Raw genomic sequence first — 20693 nt, forward strand, 5'->3', positions numbered from 1 at the left:
TGACGAGGCGCTTAATGCCGCCAATATGGAACCCTTGCATGTTCGAAGGGATTCCGCATGCCGCAGATTTGTTAAGTCATGTAGGAAAGACGGTTTACTTGTAGGGATTATTCAAACCCCAGAGGTCATGTCCTACGGTCGTGTCTTACACTCCAGTCACCAGTCAATTCGCCCGACTGTTGCGAGGACAAGCCGCATGAACGACTTTGTGTTATTCAAATTTCAAATGTATTAATTATTATTTGTGTCCAGCTGACGGCCCTGCAATTCAGCCTTGGCTGCAAAAGGGTGGAATAAACCATTGAATGATTGATTGATTAAACATTTTTTTTATGGCTGAGGCCTTGTACACTGGATTTGGACCTTGAGACAATTCACTCTTTGCCTCACAGTGCTACTCTACTTTCATTTGAACAGTTGTGATGCAATATATAGATTTAGGCATTGCCTAAAAGTGGAGCTCCCAACGACCAAGTCTTTGCTTGTTTAATTAAATAATTTTATAATTAAATATTAAATGTTTAATTATTATATTTATGTTTTTGACAACGTCAATGATTTCACAGATCACGCGACCAACTTGTTATACCCCCTTCCCCCACATCTACATGACACATAACAAGTTTAGTTGTCATACGATTTTTCGTGTCAGGGTAGTTTTAATTTATTGACGTCATCAATGACGTCACATGACCATCTTATTGCACCCCACTTGAAACATACATCACATCTACCGAGTTTTGTTGTCACACGATGTTTCTTTAATGAAATATATATTTTTTTATTTTGATGACGTCAGCATATTTTTGCTTCTTCTAACCTCATTGATGACATCACAATCACATGACTATATTGTTGCACCCCCCTTGACACATACATGACACATACCAAGTTTGGTTGTCATGTGATTTTTCGTTTAGGAGATATGAATATAGATATGACATCGGGATAATTTTTCTTAAAGTGACGTCATTGATGACATCACAAATCACGTGACCACAGATTTGCACCTCCCTTGACACATACATGACACCTGCCAAGTTTGGTTGTCATACGATGCTTTTTAGGGACGGACGGACGGACGGACATCGCGTCAAGAAAACTCAAGTTGATGGGTTACCAATATTTTTTACCATATTTCTTTTGTATACTACTTTTCCTAGGTATGGGGCTCCGCTCATGCAGCGCTTTGCGCCGCGTGGGAGCTCCACTATAAGTCATAATGATATAGTGTAAGTTTCATTGGGGATCGTAATGTATAGAGTAAATATAAGTATATAGGCGAAAGTTTTGTTTTGTATTCATGTCAGAGTTTAGTGCAGAGCAAAATGCCGCTGACAATTAACATTAAGTTCTTTTGGCAAGTGAAGCACAGCTCGTCTCGGCTAAAATTCATTATTAGGGATCACTTTTCTGATATTTACAGGATATGTTACATGTCCAACAATAAACATGCTATAATATGGTAAAGATGTGTATAATACTGTATTTACCTGCGTATAAGCCATACTTTTTTCACTTCAAAATTACCTTCAAAATTAGGGTGCGTCTTATATGTGGAATGCCACTTTTTATATTTTGGCTGGAGCGAAGTTGAAGCCAATAGTGATTTTCAAACGTAACACAATGCCAAATGTAAAGGACAGTCACTGCGTTGTTCTTCACAGAAACACTTTGGTTTATGTTCTATTGAATTGTCCGCAAATTTGCTTTTTGTGACATTTCTTTCTGGAATTGATGTAGTACGCAGTGCAAGTTTTAAACTTTCGGGGCTAAAAATTCTGGGTGCATCTTATACACAGGTAAATATGGTATGTGTCACGTTAATTAAGATGACTGCTCAACAGTGTGCTGTTTGTTACCAACAGCCTATGTTGCCGAATTGAAAAGTTCCTTCAAGTCTCAACAACACCCTATCAGTGATGATGACTTAACATTGCAGAAGCTTTGTGTCAAACTTGAAACTCTGCTGAGGCATGAACAGAAAGGTACATGAATAAATCAGTGCTAAAGAGGGCACTTTTTCACCTTCTTAAAACCAAGGCAACAAGGATTAGTGATGAATTGCCTATTCTTGTTGGTTTAATGTTCTTATTTTTAATTTTCTTGTACTCAGAGAAGTATACATTGCTTGGTCACAGAAAAGACTACTGGCATTTCATACAGGAGTGTATATCAAAAGATGAAGGTGTAAGATATGTGCAAGCAATACCACAGGTGAGTTACCTAGTCTCTATTAGTCCTCCAAGGGTTATTATAAACTTAAAGGGGCAGTCAAATTCTAATACTGACTTATGAGCCTTTGGTACATGTGGGGGACTTAAATTCAAAGGAAAAGACCACAAACTGTCAATAAACATAGTTTTCAATAAAATATTGTATATCATTTTAACAAGGCATTGACAGCTTTAAAAATTTCTACCGTTTGTTGACAATTAAAATCCTACAATAAACACTGACTCCAGACATGCGCAGTACCATGACGCTGCCTCTTTAACCACCCAATGGTGGGTTACCTAGTCTCTATTAGTCCTCCAAGGGTATATTATAAACTTAATCACCTAAAGGTGAGTTACCTAGTCTCCATTAGTTCTCCAAGGGTGTAGTATAAACTTAATCGCCCAAAGGTGAGTTACCTAGTCTATATTAGTCCTCCAAGGGTATATTATAAACTTAATCACCCAAAGGTGAGTTACCTAGTCTCTATTAGTCCTCCAAGGGTATAGTATAAATTTAATCACCCAAAGGTGAGTTACCTAGTCTCTTTTAGTCCTCCAAGGGTATAGTATAAACTTAATCACCAATAGTGAGTTACCTAGTCTCTATTAGTCCTCCAAGGGTATATTATAAACTTAATCACCCAAAGGTGAGTTACCTAGTCTCTATTAGTCCTCCAAGGATATATTATAAAGTTAATCACCCAAAGGTGAGTTACCTAGTCTTTATTAGTCCTCCAAGGGTATAGTATAAACTTAATCACCCAAAGGTGAGTTACCTAGTCTATATTAGTCCTCCAAGGGTATATTATAAACTTAATCGCCCAAAGGTGAGTTACCTAGTCTATATTAGTCCTCCAAGGGTATAGTATAAACTTAATCACCCAAAGGTGAGTTACCTAGTCTCTATTAATCCTCCAAGGGTATAGTGTTTAGTTTCTCTTCGTGATTAGCTCTTTATTCGACGTATTGCTCAGTGCTCGATGCAAGTGAACTAGAGTCCTAAGACGCGTAATTCGATACAATTAAATAATCAATTAAGATCATGTTACATCCCCCTTTTTTTGGAGGAAACGACAACAATAACAAAATAGTTGAAGTCTCTGATATGGTATCTAAGTTCTATTGTAGTCATTAAGGTAGACAGGCTCCTTAGCTGCTCGTCTTGGTCTAGCTATCTTTTCTGGGGCTCTCGTAGCTACCTTCTCAGGGACGTTTTTGTCCCGCCTGGGTGGTGCGACCTCATGTTGCTGTGAGTCTTGCGTGTTGCTCACTGGCTGTATGGGTGCTGTTGGCAGTGGCGTGTCATCCCGTATTCCCTCGTTTGTTCTCTTGAAGTCTGTTGTATATTAACATAAATTAGACACGTGCGTCGAGCCTCACCTCCATGTTAGAGGTCGGCCATGTTGGAATAAAAGTTTGTTTTGTTAAGTATTACTCAGTTTCTTCAATGTCCACTCTGTTCCTTCTAAATGTGGCGCTGTCCGTTTCAATCTCGTAGGATCTGTCGTCAAGGCGCTGTTTAACGATAGCCTTGTCCCATGTTTTCTTGTTGGGAAAGAAAGGGCGCATTCGGACGATGTCGCCTTCTTCTAGCGCCTCCAGGTCTTTTGCGTGTTTGTCGTAATAATGTGCCTGCTTTGCCTGTGCCAGGCGTTTCCTTTCCTTTTTCCCCGCAATGTTGATCCCTTGAGGCTTGAGAAGCGCCGAGGTTGTCGGAAGTAGAGTCTTTGTTCGCCGGCCAAGCATCTTCTGGGCTGGGCTCGAGCCTATCGCCTCTAAGGGTGTGTTCCGGTGGGCTAGGAGCGCTAGATAAGGGTCTTTCCCGCTTGCCTTTGCCTTCTTGAGTAGCCTCTTAGCCGTCTTTACCACAGATTCAGCGGCACCATTTGCTTGCTGGTGTCCGGGGCTGCTAGGATGGACGTCATACCCCCACACGATTGCGAACTGCTTGAAGTTTTCAGACGCAAACTGAGGGCCGTTGTCGGTTACCACGGTGTCAGGAATCCCGTATCGGGAGAAGTGGCTCTTGATCTTCTTTATCGTTGCCGGTGTGCGCGTGTCTTCGAGATGGTTTATCTTGATGAAGTTAGAGAAGTAGTCACGTAGGACTAGGTAGTTGCGTTCATCGAGGGTAAAAATATAAATGGAGACCTTCTCCCAGGGTCTGTGACAGGATGGCTGCGTTGCGTTTCCTTTTGTTGTCTGGTTTCGTACTTGTGGCATGTCACTGTTCATGTATGGCTAGTATATGCTCTCGCGTTCCCGTCTGAGGCATCCGTTGATGCCGATGTGCGAGCTGTGAGCCTCTTCTCGCATCTCCGGTTTGAGCGCCTTGGGATGACTAGACGTTCCCCCCTATAAATTAGGCCGTCGTGTACTGCTAGCTCGTCCCTGAGGCGTTACCTCAGTTGCGCTCTCTGGACAACCCTCGAGTATGGTTACTTCAGTTGCGCTCTCTGGCCAACCCTCGAGTATGGTCTTCTTGTGCCAGGGTCGGCGTTACCTCAGTTGCGCTCTCTGGCCAACCCTCGAGTATGGTCTTCTTGTGCCAGGGTCGGCGTTACTTCAGTTGCGCTCTCTGGCCAACCCTCGAGTATGGTCTTCTTGTGCCAGGGTCGGCGTTACTTCAGTTGCGCTCTCTGGCCAACCCTCGAGTATGGTTACTTCAGTTGCGCTCTCTGGCCAACCCTCGAGTCTTCTTTAGAAGCTGGAGGACTTCATCGCCATCGGTTGATTTCTTTTTGCGCTCCTTTCATGTTTCTCCCATTGGTACAAACTTTGCTGCGTGGACGTGCTCAAAGTTTTTCTTTGCGCTAGGGGCTCCGGGGATGTGTGCTCTGCTTAGAGTATCCGCTAAGTGCATTTGCGCACCTGGCTTGTACACGATTGTGAGGCCGTACTTTTGGGTTTTCAGGAGCATTACTTGTAGACGCTTGGGTGCATTGCGCAAAGGCTTCTTCGCAATTGCCTCTAGTGACTTGTGGTTGCTGTTCACCGTAACTGCTCGCCCGTATACGTATTGGTCGAATTTGTGGAGGAAGAAAACGACTGCTAGCATCTCCTTTTCAATCGGCGCGTATCTTGTCTCGGTGTCCGTGAGGGCGTGGCCTGCAAATGCGATTGGTTGGCCCTGCTGTAGGAGTGCAGCCCCGATACCCTTGTCGCTGGCATCACACTGGATCGTTATTTCCTTGCTAGGATCGTAGTAGGTGAGGAGGGGAGTGGTCGACACCATTCTCTTGAAGGCGTCAAATGCCTTGCTTTGGTTTGTCGTCTACTGCCATGGTACCCCTGGCGGGGGTACCATGGAGGAGGCATGTTGACTATAGCCTCGACGTTGGCTGGGTCGGCTCTGAGTCCTTTGTTTGTGACTGTCCCAGATACGATATTTCCGAGCGTCTGAGTTGAACCTTTGACTTGTTTAGCTAAAATGCTTCGCTCACAACAGCGGTCCAGGAATGCGGTTAAATTCCTGTCATGGTCTTCCCTCGCCACCTTGTCTGTTTCGCCTTTGCCGTAGGTGACCTTGTCGTCATGAACCGTAAGTACACCGTCCAGCTTATCTAGGGCTTGGTTTAGCCTCTTTTGGAAGATTTCTGATGAGACGGAAGTTCCAAACGGTAGCCTTTTCCAGCAGTATCTGCCAAAGGGTGTGACAAAGGTGGTAAGCCGACTCGATTCTTTATCCAGTACGACATGCCAAAATCCGTTTTTTGCGCCCACCTTTGTGAATACTCTTACCTATGCCAGATTTGGTAGGACTCGTCGATGACTGGGATGGGATAGCGCTCCCACTTTAAGGCTTTGTTGAGTGGTTTCGGGTCAATGCATATGCGGATGTCTCCTGATGGCTTGGTTGCTGTTACCGCGTTGCTAACCCAGTCAGTCGGTTCGTCGACGGGTCACCACGCCGAGCAGAGTCAGGCGATCCAACTCGATTTCATTGCGAACGGAAGTCGGCGTGGCGGTGATATCGATGGCGTGACTTTCGGGTCAACGGTCAAGTGCTGTTCGCTTGCCAAAGTGCCGAGATCCCCGTGGGTTTGAAGTTTTCACGCTTGACTTCTATGAGCTTATCCGTTGCACTGTCTTCAGGCCTATTGGCGGTGTTAGATCCTCCTTGACTATCACAAACTCGGTTGAGTGTCTTTTCTCTGTCTTCGGACGCCGATCGGCTTGAGTTCCGCCTTGTTCCACATTACCAGCGTTTTGTTTGTGGGCCTGATGAGATTATTTTCGGTGACATATTTTTTTTTCGGTAGTATGTAGACCGATGCACCACAGTCTACATGAAACTTGATTGGATTTCCGGCTATTGTCATCTCTGCGTAGACCGACTCATCGTTGGTCTTGTGTTTGTCCCCGATTTCGTTGACAGATTCTCGGTCACGCATTCGAGGTAATCTGAGTCACTTCATCTGTTTCGTCTGCGATCCCATGCGCTTGTTCTTTCGTCGTTTTCTGCAGACACACTTCCTTGAAATGGTTTCTTTTTCCACATGCTGTACAAAGCCTTCTATATGATTGACATCTGTCGGGGGCATAGTCTCTTTTAGTCCTCAAGGGTATAGTATAAACTTAATCACCCAAAGGTGAGTTACCCAGTCTCTGTTAGTCCTCGAGGGTATAGTATAAACTTAAACGCTGTTTTTGAGAAAGAAGGAAATTGACATGTGTTACAAAAAAAATAACTATGTCCTGCAAAGAGACATAGTCGGTATTTCTAATTGAAGGGGGCTTGCTCAAAACGCGGATACATTCTCCTATATTGTGTCCTAAGCATTTCTTGGGCCCCTTTCCCTGCCTGCAGCCCTGCAGCAAGTGTTGTACAACACACAAGATATTATAATCTTTTAGGAATATAGCAATTTGGAAATTATTTTATATAACATTTAACATTGGGTTTCCAGGAAACAAAAGATGTAGCCTCGTTCCCAGGCGTCTTTTGACAGTCCTCTGTTGTCAAACATTTTCTGTGATAAGCTGTCCCCGACGCCTGGCGAACTCTAGGGCTTATCATTCTCAAAGGCGAAAGTCGTGACTATGACTGTTCCAATTCGAATGTTATTATAGGATTGGTTTAAGATTCTGTAATTAGATCGCTTGTTATTAAAAAAAATACAAATCTAGCTGTGGCGGTAAACAAGAAATACTTCATGGATTGCGACGAGTCGCAAAATATCACGTTAAGGCGGTATGATACTAAAAAAACTACAAGTTTGAAGTAACACTCAGCGTAACACTCACTAGTTCCTGTGTTTTTAATATTATTGCATGAAATTTGGCAGGAATAATTATTGATAGTGTAGTAGTGTAATGAACCTCAAAAACCTTGAAATTTTTACAATGCTTAGTAATATGAAGGCTTTTTACCAAAGAATGCTGGTTAAAATTATAAGCTTTTTGTTTGTTTACTTGATAATTTTCCATTTATGTCAACTATATAGCAATTTTAGGTTCATTACATAGCTTGAGGTATTAGCAATGAATATCCTTAGTTTGGTTTGTGTTCCAATTATAGTTTCAGAGCTAGAGCTGTTACCGTAAGAGCATTAAAATCATGTATTTTGGGTGTGGCTTGGTTACCATAGCAACAGTAACTGCCAAAATTGGTATCGAATGATTAGTCTCAATGAGGTTAATGATATGTGAAATAATAAAACTGCTAAGTCTTTTGCTTAAAATTTTTGTTGTCTTGGGTATCATACCCCCTTAAATTTACTCAGGCTCAGATCAAGTAAATAATCTCAGTAGTAGTGGGATATGTGTGGATTCGTTCTGTACTCGACTGATTTCATGCTGAAACGCTCGGATGACAGTTTCCCTTATAAGCAATAGACATCTTATCTGGAGCTCCATACCAAGCCCATAGACACGTCGATTTGCGAATTCAAGTGTTTTACCAGGCTTCAGGACAAGCGGCAATTCAAAAGTGACGTCATTAACCGACAAGCCGCTCAGCCAATAGAAGCCAGGGGATGAGGCTACAAAAGATGATCAAGGGGGTGGTTATTAGATAAACAAAAACTTGTTTCAATACAAGCAACACACAAGGAGCATTTCTTGATCTTTCTTTTTGTATTTATTAAGAAGTTATGCAATATTTAATTTGAAATTTACCATTGTTTTTTATTATAAAAGCACATGTTCTGTTTGAATGAGCTTTTGAGTCTAATAACAAAGAGTTCAGAGAATAAATGAATGGGGACTGAGGTGTACTGTTGAATCGAGATGTTGGTGTCATCTTTTCTTCTTTTGCTGGACAGGTGACAACAGCCCAAGGCAAGGGCAGAGCCTTCATCCGCTATGCTTTGGCAAAGAAAATGTTGGCTGATACTATCCAGAGACTACTTGTTAATAAAAACACGCTGAGGTAAGCTTCCTTAACACAATTCTTATTGTGCTTTAGCCAGGAGTGGACCTTTTTTATTTATCAGGCCTATCACCTGGATTTTGCTATTATTATTATATGGTTATTCAAGTATTTTTTGGTTGCCTATCGAAGAAGTGGCTGTTCTTTAAAGTTCTCTAAAAATTCTCTGCCAGTTATCACCTCTTCAGTTTTAACATAACCCACACATTAAGTTGTATTCTCATTCCCCCAACTAACTTGATGACATGTTAATTTGATCTTAGACATCAAGTTAAAAATAGAATCTTTATTCAAAGATTCACAGTGCCTACCCCTTCAGACCAAAATATTAGAATAAATGTGTGAGAGCTTATTTGCACTACTCTACCTCCTGCCATATGTTATATATACTTGCACCCCAGGGTGTCATCCCCCTCCCCTCACCCCTGTCTTCTAGTCCAGACCTGGGACTCTCTTTGCACTCGACATTCTGGCTCGCGTGAAAGAGGGTCCAGTATTTATTGCATGTTCATGCCCAAACATGTACCAATCAGCGATCTTCACGGCAAGAGTTGAAATACGAGCGTGCGCAATAACGGATGTGCCTAAAGAGGGTCGATTCCCGCTAGACCTTGTCGAGTGCAGAGCTCTAAAAATCGATCATTGCTAAGTTGTAAAGAACTTTTTGTACATGTGAATGAATATCAGCGAACTGTTTGGGATTTGTTTTCTATGAAAACGTGATAAAATGTGATTGAAAATCAAATTCAAAAAAAGCGTGCGCTCATTTTAAATGACGCTATTGCCTAAAGCGCGCGCGTGAAAATAACGAATACGGAAAAGCTCTTTGATTAATATATTTTCCAGACTCTTATTACCATCTGTCCTGTTCTCAGAAAAGATTGACAATCAAGTATTTACCCACGACCAAAATCAGCCTATTATTTCTGAAATAAACCCTCGCTCGTCCCTTTCGCAGCCATCTTGAACCAAGCAACCAGGCCACACCGCATATATGCGGTGTACTTTCGCGCATGCGCATGCAATAAATACTGGACCCTCTTTCACGCGAGCCAGAATGTCGAGCGCAAAGAGAGTCCCAGGGCTGGACTACCCTCTCTTCTTGATCCACCTCTGGCGAAATTTGGAACTTCTGAGAGAGAAAACTCCCTCCACCTCCAACACCCCTGGAGGCGAGGTGGGTACTACCCCTGTACCTACTCCTAGCTTATGGCCTACATTTTACAATGAATAAGATATGCCCCCTTTACCTACTCCTAGCTTATGGCCTACATTTTACAATGAATAAGATATGCCCCCTTTACCTACTCCTAGCTTATGGCCTACATTTTACAATAAATATGATATGCCCCCCTTTACCTACTCCTAGCTTATGGCCTACATTTTACAATAAATATGATATGCCCCCTTTACCTACTCCTAGCTTATGGCCTACATTTTACAATGAATAAGATATGCCCCCTGTACCTACTCCTAGCTTATGGCCTACATTTTACAATAAATAAGATATGCCCCCTTTACCTACTCCTAGCTTATGGCCTACAATTTACAATAAATATGATATGCCCCCTTTACCTACTCCCACCTTATGGCCTACATTTTACAATAAATAAGATATGCCCCCTGTACCTACTCCTAGCTTATGGCCTACATTTTACAATAAATATGATATGCCCCCTTTACCTACTCCTAGCTTATGGCCTACATTTTGCAATGAATAAGATATGCCCCTTCTACCTACTTCTAGCTTATGGCCTACATTTTACAATAAATATGATATGCCCCCGTTACCTACTCCTAGCTTATTGGCTACATTTTACAATGAATAAGATATGCCCCCTGTACCTACTCCTAGCTTATGGCCTACATTTTACAATAAATATGATATGCCCCCTTTACTTACTCCTAGCTTATGGCCTACATTTTACAATAAATATGATATGCCCCCTTTACCTACTCCTAGCTTATGGCCTACATTTTACAATAAATATGATATGCCCCCTTTACCTACTCCTAGCTTATGGCCTACATTTTACAATAAATATGATATGCCCCCTTAACCTACTCCTAGCTTTATGGCCTACATTTTACAATAAATATGATATGCCCCCTTTACCTACTCCTAGCTTATGGCCTACATTTTACAATAAATATGATATGCCCCCTTTACCTACTCCTAGCTTATGGCATACATTTTACAATAAATATGATATGCCCCCTTTACCTATTCCTACCTTATGGCCTACATTTTACAATGAATAAGATATGCCCCCTCTACATACTCCTAGCTTATGGCCTACATTTTACAATAAATATGATATGCCCCCTTTACCTACTCCTTGCTTATGGACTACATTTTACAATGAATAAGATATGCCCCCTGTACCTACCCCTAGCTTATGGCCTACATTTTACAATAAATATGATATGCCCCCTGTACCTACTCCCACCTTATGGCCTACATTTTACAATGAATAAGATATGCCCCCTGTACCTACTCCTAGCTTATGGCCTACATTTTACAATAAATATGATATGCCCCCTTTACCTACTCCTAGCTTATGGCCTACATATTGCAATGAATAAGATATGCCCCTTCTACCTACTTCTAGCTTATGGCCTACATTTTACAATAAATATGATATGCCACTTTTACCTACTCCTAGCTTATGGCCTACATTTTACAATAAGTATGATATGCCCCCTTTACCTACTCCTAGCTTATGGCCTACATTTCACAATAAATATGATATGCCCCCTGTACCTACTCCTAGCTTATGGCCTACATTATACAAAAAATATGATATGCCCCCTGTACCTACTCCTAGCTTATGGCCTACATTTTACAATAAATATGATATACCCCCCTGTACCTTCTCCTAGCTTATGGCCTACATTTTACAATAAATATGATATGCCCCCTGTACCTACTCCTAACTTATGGTCTACATTATACAATAAATAAGATATGCCCCCTGTACCTACTCCTAGCTTATAGCCTACATTATACAATAAATATGATATGCCCCCTTTACCTACTCCTAGCTTATGGCCTACATTTTACAATAAATAAGATATGCCCCTTGTACCTACTCCTAGCTTATGGCCTACATTTTACAATAAATATAATATGCCCCTTGTACCTACTCCTAGCTTATGGCCTACATTTTACAATTAATAAGATATGCCCCCTTTACCTACTCCTAGCTTATGGCCTACATTTTACAATAAATATAATATGCCCCTTGTACCTACTCCTAGCTTATTGCCTACATTTTACAATAAATAAGATATGCCCCCTTTACCTACTCCTAGCTTATGGCCTACATTTTACAATAAATATAATATGCCCCTCGTACCTACTCCTAGCTTATGGCCTACATTTTACAATGAATAAGATATGCCCCTTGTACCTACTCCTAGCGTATTGCCTACATTTTACAATAAATAAGATATGCCCCCTTTACCTACTCCTAGCTTATGGCCTACATTTTACAATAAATATAATATGCCACTTGTACCTACTCCTAGCTTATTGCCTACATTTTACAATAAATATGATATGCCCCTTGTACCTACTCCTAGCTTATGGCCTACATTTTGCAATAAATAAGATATGCCCCCCTGTACCTACTCCTAGCTTATGGTCTACATTTTACAATAAATATGATATGCCCCCTGTACCTACTCCTAGCTTATGGCCTACATTTTACAATGAATAAGATATGCCCCCTCTACCTACTCCTAGCTTATGGCCTACATTATACAATAAATATGATATGCCCCTTTTACCTACTCCTAGCTTATGGCCTACATTTTACAATAAATATGATATGCCCCTTGTACCTACTACTAGCTTATGGCCTACATTTTACAATAAATATGATATGCCCCTTGTACCTACTCCTAGCTTATGGCCTACATTTTACAATAAATATGATATTCCCCCTGTACCTACTCCTAGCTTATGGCCTACATTTTACAATAAATATGATATGCCCCCTTTACCTACTCCTAGCTTATGGCCTACATTTTACAATAAATAAGATATGCCCCCTTTACCTACCCCTACCTTATGGCCTACATTTTACAATAAATATGATATGCCCCCTGTACCTACTCCTAGCTTATGGCCTACATTTTACAATGAATATGATATGCCCCCTTTACCTACTCCTAGCTTATGGCCTACATTTTACAATGAATAAGATATGCCCCCTTTACCTACTCCTAGCTTATGGCCTACATTTTACAATAAATATGATATGCCCCCTTTACCTACTCCTAGCTTATGGCCTACATTTTACAATAAATATGATATGCCCCCTGTACCTACTCCTAGCTTATGGCCTACATTTTACAATAAATATGATATGCCCCCTGTACCTACTCCTAGCTTATGGCCTACATTTTACAATAAATATGATATGCCCCCTTTACCTACTCCTAGCTTATGGCCTACATTTTACAATAAATAAGATATGCCCCCTGTACCTACTCCTAGCTTATGGCCTACATTTTACAATGAATATGATATGCTCCCCTTTACCTACTCCTAGCTTATGGCCTACATTATACAATAAATATGATATGCCCCCTTTACCTACTCCTAGCTTATGGCCTACATTTTACAATAAATAAGATATGCCTCCTGTACCTACTCCTAGCTTATGGCCTACATTTTACAATAAATAAGATATGCCCCCTTTACCTACTCCTAGCTTATGGCCTACATTTTACAATAAATATGATATGCCCCCTGTACCTACTCCTAGCTTATGGCCTACATTTTACAATAAATATGATATGCCCCCTCTACCTACTCCTAGCTTATGGCCTACATTTTACAATAAATATGATATGCCCCCTGTACCTACTCCTAGCTTATGGCCTACATTTTGCAATAAATATGATATGCCCCCCTGTACCTACTCCTAGCTTATGGCCTCATTTTACAATAAATAAGATATGCCCCCTGTACCTACTCCTAGCTTATGGCCTACATTTTACAATAAATATGATATGCCCCCTTTACCTACTCCTAGCTTATGGCCTACATTTTACAATAAATAAGATATGCCCCCTGTACCTACTCCTAGCTTATGGCCTACATTTTACAATGAATATGATATGCTCCCCTTTACCTACTCCTAGCTTATGGCCTACATTATACAATAAATATGATATGCCCCCTTTACCTACTCCTAGCTTATGGCCTACATTTTACAATAAATAAGATATGCCCCCTTTACCTACTCCTAGCTTATGGCCTACATTTTACAATAAATATGATATGCCCCCTTTACCTACTCCTAGCTTATTGCCTACATTCTACAATGAATAAGATATGCCCCCTGTACCTACTCCTAGCTTATGGCCTACATTATGCAATAAATAAGATATCCGTCATTGTCTGCAGCTCTTGGTTCAAACCTGGTGCAACCCTGCGCTCACCATCTCTGGCCACCACCCTCATTAACAAGCTCTATGACCTGAATGATGTGGATTTTATCCTACCATGCACTGGGTATGACCTGGACATTTCCTGGCCTGCCTTCTCCAGGTATTTGGTGTTTTATATATAGTGTATGTATATTCTTGATGATATAATAGTAGAACCTCCACGTAAGAAGCACCTTTGTGACCAAAAACTAGGAACAAAACAAAAGACACTAAATGCAGCTGTCATAGAGTTTGACAAAAGAGTTTGAAAATGGTCTGTCATGTGAGTTTGCCCGCTTAATGGATGTCCATCAGTTTCTCTTTATAATGCGCAAGTATAGTTTGTTCAAGAAACAAGCTGGAATACACTTCTGTGAAATTACGGTACCTTACTGTCATTCTTCTCCCTTACTGGATGGTTATTATAGAAGCCTTTGTTACCGTACTGTCTTCTTCTACCTTACTAGACGGTTATTAGAAGCCTTTGTTACCGTACTGTTATTCTTCTCCCTTACTAGATGGTTATTAGAAGCCTTTGTTACCGTACTGTTATTCTTCTCCCTTACTAGACGGTTATAAAAAGCCTTTGTTATCGCACTGTTATTCTTCTCCCTTACTGGATGGTTATTAGAAGCCTTTGTTACCGTACTGTTATTCTTCTCCCGTACTAGATGGTTATTAAAAGCCTTTGTTACCGTACTGTTATTCTTCTCCCTTACTAGACGGTTATAAAAAGCCTTTGTTACCGCACTGTTATTCTTCTCCCTTACTGGATGGTTATTAGAAGCCTTTGTTACCGTATTGTTATTCTTCTCCCTTACTAGACGGTTAATAGAAGCCTTTGTTACCGTACTGTTATTCTTCTCCCTTACTAGACAGTTATTAAAAGCCTTTGTTACCGTACTGTTATTCTTCTCCCGTACTAGATGGTTATTAGAAGCCTTTGTTACCGTACTGTTATTCTTCTTCCTTACTAGACAGTTATTAAAAGCCTTTGTTACCGTACTGTTATTCTTCTCCCGTACTAGATGGTTATTAGAAGCCTTTGTTACCGTACTGTTATTCTTCTCCCGTACTAGATGGTTATTAGAAGCCTTTGTTACCGTACTGTTATTCTTCTTCCTTACTAGATGGTTATTAGAAGCCTTTGTTACCGTACTGTTATTCTTCTCCCTTACTAGACGGTTATTAGAAGCCTTTGTTACCGTACTGTTATTCTTCTCCCTTACTAGATGGTTATTAGAAGCCTTTGTTACCGTACTGTTATTCTTCTCCCTTACTAGATGGTTATTAGAAGCCTTTGTTACTGCACTGTTATTCTTCTCCCGTACTAGATGGTTATTAGAAGCCTTTGTTACCGTACTGTTATTCTTCTCCCGTACTAGATGGTTATTAGAAGCCTTTGTTACCGTACTGTTATTCTTCTTCCTTACTAGATGGTTATTAGAAGCCTTTGTTACCGTACTGTTATTCTTCTCCCTTACTGGATGGTTATTAGAAGCCTTTGTTACCGTACTGTTATTCTTCTCCCTTACTAGATGGTTATTAGAAGCCTTTGTTACCGTACTGTTATTCTTCTTCCTTACTAGATGGTTATTAGAAGCCTTTGTTACCGTACTGTTATTCTTCTCCCTTACTAGACGGTTATTAGAAGCCTTTGTTACCGTACTGTTATTCTTCTCCCTTACTAGATGGTTATTAGAAGCCTTTGTTACCGTACTGTTATTCTTCTCCCTTACTAGATGGTTATTAGAAGCCTTTGTTACTGCACTGTTATTCTTCTCCCGTACTAGATGGTTATTAGAAGCCTTTGTTACCGTACTGTTATTCTTCTCCCGTACTAGATGGTTATTAGAAGCCTTTGTTACCGTACTGTTATTCTTCTTCCTTACTAGATGGTTATTAGAAGCCTTTGTTACCGTACTGTTATTCTTCTCCCTTACTGGATGGTTATTAGAAGCCTTTGTTACCGTACTGTTATTCTTCTCCCTTACTGGATGGTTATTAGAAGCCTTTGTTACCGTACTGTCTTCTTCTACCTTACTAGACGGTTATTAGAAGCCTTTGTTACCGTACTATTATTCTTCTCCCTTACTAGATGGTTATTAGAAGCCTTTGTTACCGTACTGTTATTCTTCTCCCTTTCTAGACGGTTATTAGAAGCCTTTGTTACCGTACTATTATTCTTCTTCCTTACTAGATGGTTATTAGAAGCCTTTGTTACCGTACTGTTATTCTTCTCCCTTTCTAGACGGTTATTAGAAGCCTTTGTTACCGTACTGTTATTCTTCTCCCTTACTAGACGGTTATTAGAAGCCTTTGTTACCGTACTGTTATTCTTCTCCCTTACTAGACGGTTATTAAAAGCCTTTGTTACCGTACTGTCTTCTTCTCCCTTACTAGACGGTTATTAAAAGCCTTTGTTACCGCACTGTTATTCTTCTCCCGTACTAGACGGTTATTAAAAGCCTTTGTTACCGTACTGTTATTGTTCTCCCTTTCTAGATGGTTATTAGAAGCCTTTGTTACCGTACTGTTATTCTTCTCCCTTACTAGATGGTTATTAAAAGCCTTTGTTACCGTACTGTTATTCTTCTCCCTTACTAGACTGTTATGAGAAGCCTTTGTTACCGTACTGTCTTCTTCTCCCTTACTAGATGGTTATTAGAAGCCTTTGTTACCGTACTGTTATTCTTCTCCATTTCTAGATGGTTATTAGAAGCCTTTGTTACCGTACTGTTATTCTTCTCCCTTACTAGATGGTTATTAGAAGCCTTTGTTACCGCACTGTTATTCTTCTCCCTTACTAGACGGTTATTAGAAGCCTTTGTTACCGTACTGTTATTCTTCTCCCGTACTAGATGGTTATTAGAAGCCTTTGTTACTGCACTGTTATTCTTCTCCCTTACTATACGGTTATTAGAAGCCTTTGTTACCTTACTGTTATTCTTCTCCCATACTAGACGGTTATTAGAAGCCTTTGTTACCGTACTGTTATTCTTCTCCCTTACTAGACGGTTATTAGAAGCCTTTGTTACCTTACTGTTATTCTTCTCCCATACTAGATGGTTATTAGAAGCCTTTGTTACCGTACTGTTATTCTTCTCCCTTACTAGACGGTTATTAGAAGCCTTTGTTACCGTACTGTCATTCTTCTCCCTTACTAGACGGTTATTAGAAGCCTTTGTTACCGTACCGTCATTCTTCTCCCTTACTACTACTACTAATAATAATAATTTATTAATTTATATTGCGCTTTTTTCATATAATGATCAAAAGCGCATTACAATATAACTAAATGTTGAACTAATATATACAATAAAATTTACAATTATAATCGAAAATAATATGAAATAATAGATTCATAGGAAAAATATTGAATAAAAAATAAAATAATAAAAATAAAAATATCTTTATATTGATGATTATGTGATATCAAGTGTTATACGCTAATTTAAAAAGATGAGTCTTAAGTTGTGCTTTAAAATTAAAGATACTGCAATTGATGGTGCGAAGATTTGCAGGGAGAGCGTTCCATAATGTAGGTGCAGCAACACTAAACGATCTGTCACCGAAAGACTTCATCATTTTTCCGGGGGGATGCATTAAAGAAAGGCCCTCATTTGAGCGCAGTGAATAGCGCGCGTTATTCTTAATTCTAATGAGATCAGTTATGTAACGAGGAGCTAGCCCCTGAAGAGCTTTGAAAGTGATTAGCAAGATTTTAAATTTAACCCGATACCTTACAGGCAACCAATGAAGATTTCTTAGCACAGGCGTAATATGATCGTACTTTTTGCATGACGTGAGCAGCCTAGCTGCAGCATTCTGCACCCTTTGCAATTTACCCATTTCTCGTTCTGGTAGTCCATAAAGGAGTCCATTACAAAAATCTATTCTACTGGTAACAAAGGCATGTAACACCATTTCTAGTTTATCCCTAGGCAAAAATTGGCTTATTCTCTTAATATTGTGCAGCCAGAAAAACGCTGAACTACAAGACTTAGAAATATGGGTCGACATAGAAAAATGTGAGTCGAACCAGGCACCAAGATTGCGCACTTCTGAAACTAGAAACTAGAAACTAGACGGTTATTAGAAGTCTTTGTTACCGTACTGTTATTCTTCTCCCTTACTAGACGGTTATTAGAAGCCTTTGTTACCGCACTGTTATTCTTCTTCCGTACTAGACGGTTATTAGAAGCCTTTGTTACCGTACTGTTATTGTTCTCCCTTACTAGACGGTTGCTAAAAGCCTTTGTTACCGTACCGTCATTCTTCTCCCTTACTAGATGGTTATTAGAAGCCTTTGTTACCGTACTGTTATTCTTCTCCCTTACTAGACGGTTGCTAGGAGAAGGACCATCCTCACGTCGCAGCAGCATAAGCAGCATGTCAAGCGTGGATTTCAGGGTACGTATGGTCCATATGGTCCAGTCCCTGGCGGTACGTACGGTCCCTATGGTCCAGTCCCTGGCGGTACGTTTAGTCCCTGGGTTCTTTTTGGGCTTTCTTTGGTTGATGTGACTTCACCCGAATCCCTCTCCCCAGCCCTCCTTGTCTCAATTTAATTTGTCAGCCATAAAACAGCCCATAATACTGAGGCAGTAAATGTTAAAAAAATTAAATATCCACAACTTAACCTCCTACTATATGTCACCCCACCCCCTCCCCAAAATAATATGAATACGGTCTGGTACCCTCTGCTCCATTGCAGCGATCATATGGGAACTAGCCTCGAGACAAAATATTTCCAAAAACCCCTCCCCCTGCCCTCCGCCAAGAGGTGAGTTCCCCGTCCGACTCGCTATCCACCCATAACCGATCACATCGATTTTTCATCAAACTCTACGCTGGCTTAACATTGCAAATATGCTTTATATCTACGTTCTTTGTCGTTCTCTCATTTGATTCCACTTTTAGTAATGAACGTCTATATTTTGTTGTAGAGTGATAGAGCAGACCCCTTGGTTGGCTTAGCGATCGAGGTATCGTCCCTCAGACAGCTGTTCGCTGATCAAAGCCCGCTCTTAGCCGCTGAAAACAGCGATGGCTTTGACACTGTTAGCGTGGCCGATCAGCCTTCAGTCTCTGACCTGACGCTCTCTGTGTCTCGCGTACACCAGCAAGCCCTCAGATGGAAAAACGACTTAGAAACTGAGCGATATTCTGCCATACAGCAGGCAGAAAAAGCACTGGAGGATAGGAACTTCGCGATAAGAGAATCCGAACTCAAGTCGAAACAGCTCATGGAAAAGTATTCGCTGTTGTCCAAAACGGCGTCAGAAGACGCCAATGCAAAGTGTCGCGAACTGAAGGAAAAGCTCTCATTGGCCGAGAAGAGCTTGAGTGACAGAGACGCGGAGCTTGCTCAGCTTCGAAATGAAATTAACCAATCAGTAATGGCTTTCAACAATGCACAGCGCGAGAGCATTGATCTCGAAAAACAATTAGCTGCGACAGAGAGAAAGCACAACGAACTAATATCAGAGTATGACAGTTTGAATGCTAAGCTTCAAGCTAGGGAACAACACATTGCGGAACAAGCGGTTTCTATAGTTGAGTACAAACACCGAATCTCGAGTCTTGAGCAGAACGAGTCAGAGTGTAAAGAAAGACTTTTCGAGCTGACGGGTAGCCTGAGGGCCAAGGAAGTCGCGCTTGAGAACGTACAGGAATCCTTCGAAAAATTGAACGGCATGGTGTTTGGGTCGTTCGAGGAGTTAGAGATGGAGCTGAAGGGTCGGTTGATGGACCGAGAAAAAGGCTTACAGAATCAGAGCATGGAGAATAGGAAGCTAGCGCAAAGTCTGGACGAACTTCGACAGCAGCTCAGAGACATGAAGAACAAATTGTCTTACGCCGAGAACGAGGCGCAGAGATTGCGTGACGAGATTGCCGCGCGTGACGTCACGCACTCATCCGTGTGCGAGGAGTTACAGGGAAAGATAGCGCAGGCCGAGAGTGAATTACAGAGATTGCGTGACGAAACTAGCACACGGGACGTCAAACAATCCGAGCTGCGTATCACATTAGAAAATAAGCTATTACTAGTGGAAGAAGAGTTAAAAACATTACGTGAAGATAATGACGTTCGTGAAATCACGCATTCTGCATTATGCAATGAGCTGAATACAAAGCTCTCCAGCACACAGGGCAAGCTGCAAGGATTGCGTGACGCAAGCGCTGCGCGTGAAGTTCAACACAGCGAACAGCGAGGTAACCTAGAAATCGAAATATCACGCGCTAATGATGAAGTACAGAGATTACGTGACGAAAATACCGAGCTTGGTGTCACACACTCCATGATTCGTGACGAGATGCGAGAAATGGCTGTTGCTATGCGATGTTACGAGGGACTGATGACTGATTTACGGGCGAAATTGTCTGATTGTGTTGAAGCCAATGATGAGTGTGATGGTTCTTTCGAAGGCACCTTGGAATCCGTAGAACAGGTGATCAATTTTTTGTCGTTTGCCATCACGGAAATGCATCAAATGCGCAGATTTATAAAAATGTTTCCATAAAATGCGCCACCCGCCTGTCAAACGCATTGCAGTCCTCGCACCACGCGGAACTTATCATTTTCAATGTTTTTATGCGTGTATTATTTGTTTACCATCCAAAGTAATCCCTTCTCCCTAATCAATATTTGTCAT

The 20693-nt window shown here is 41.0% G+C and overlaps 1 protein-coding gene across 3 annotated transcripts in view; it reads left to right on the top strand.

Moving 5' to 3' along the window:
* Nucleotides 1-20693, top strand: part of LOC116618669 (FYVE and coiled-coil domain-containing protein 1) — a 37703-nt gene that overhangs the window by 2308 nt on the left and 14702 nt on the right. For all 3 annotated transcript variants that reach the window (XR_007307014.1, XM_032382656.2, XM_032382657.2), the window contains exons 2-7: nt 1869-1988; nt 2117-2217; nt 8486-8592; nt 14012-14155; nt 18378-18447; nt 18984-20489. Coding sequence is in view for 2 of the 3 variants with exons in the window: in XM_032382656.2 (XP_032238547.2) it covers nt 1869-1988; nt 2117-2217; nt 8486-8592; nt 14012-14155; nt 18378-18447; nt 18984-20489 (2048 nt within the window). In the remaining variant the exon portion in view is untranslated. The remainder of the gene's footprint in view (nt 1-1868; nt 1989-2116; nt 2218-8485; nt 8593-14011; nt 14156-18377; nt 18448-18983; nt 20490-20693) is intronic.

The sequence above is a fragment of the Nematostella vectensis genome, chromosome 2 (assembly GCF_932526225.1).
Source record: "Nematostella vectensis chromosome 2, jaNemVect1.1, whole genome shotgun sequence".
NCBI lineage: Eukaryota > Metazoa > Cnidaria > Anthozoa > Actiniaria > Edwardsiidae > Nematostella > Nematostella vectensis.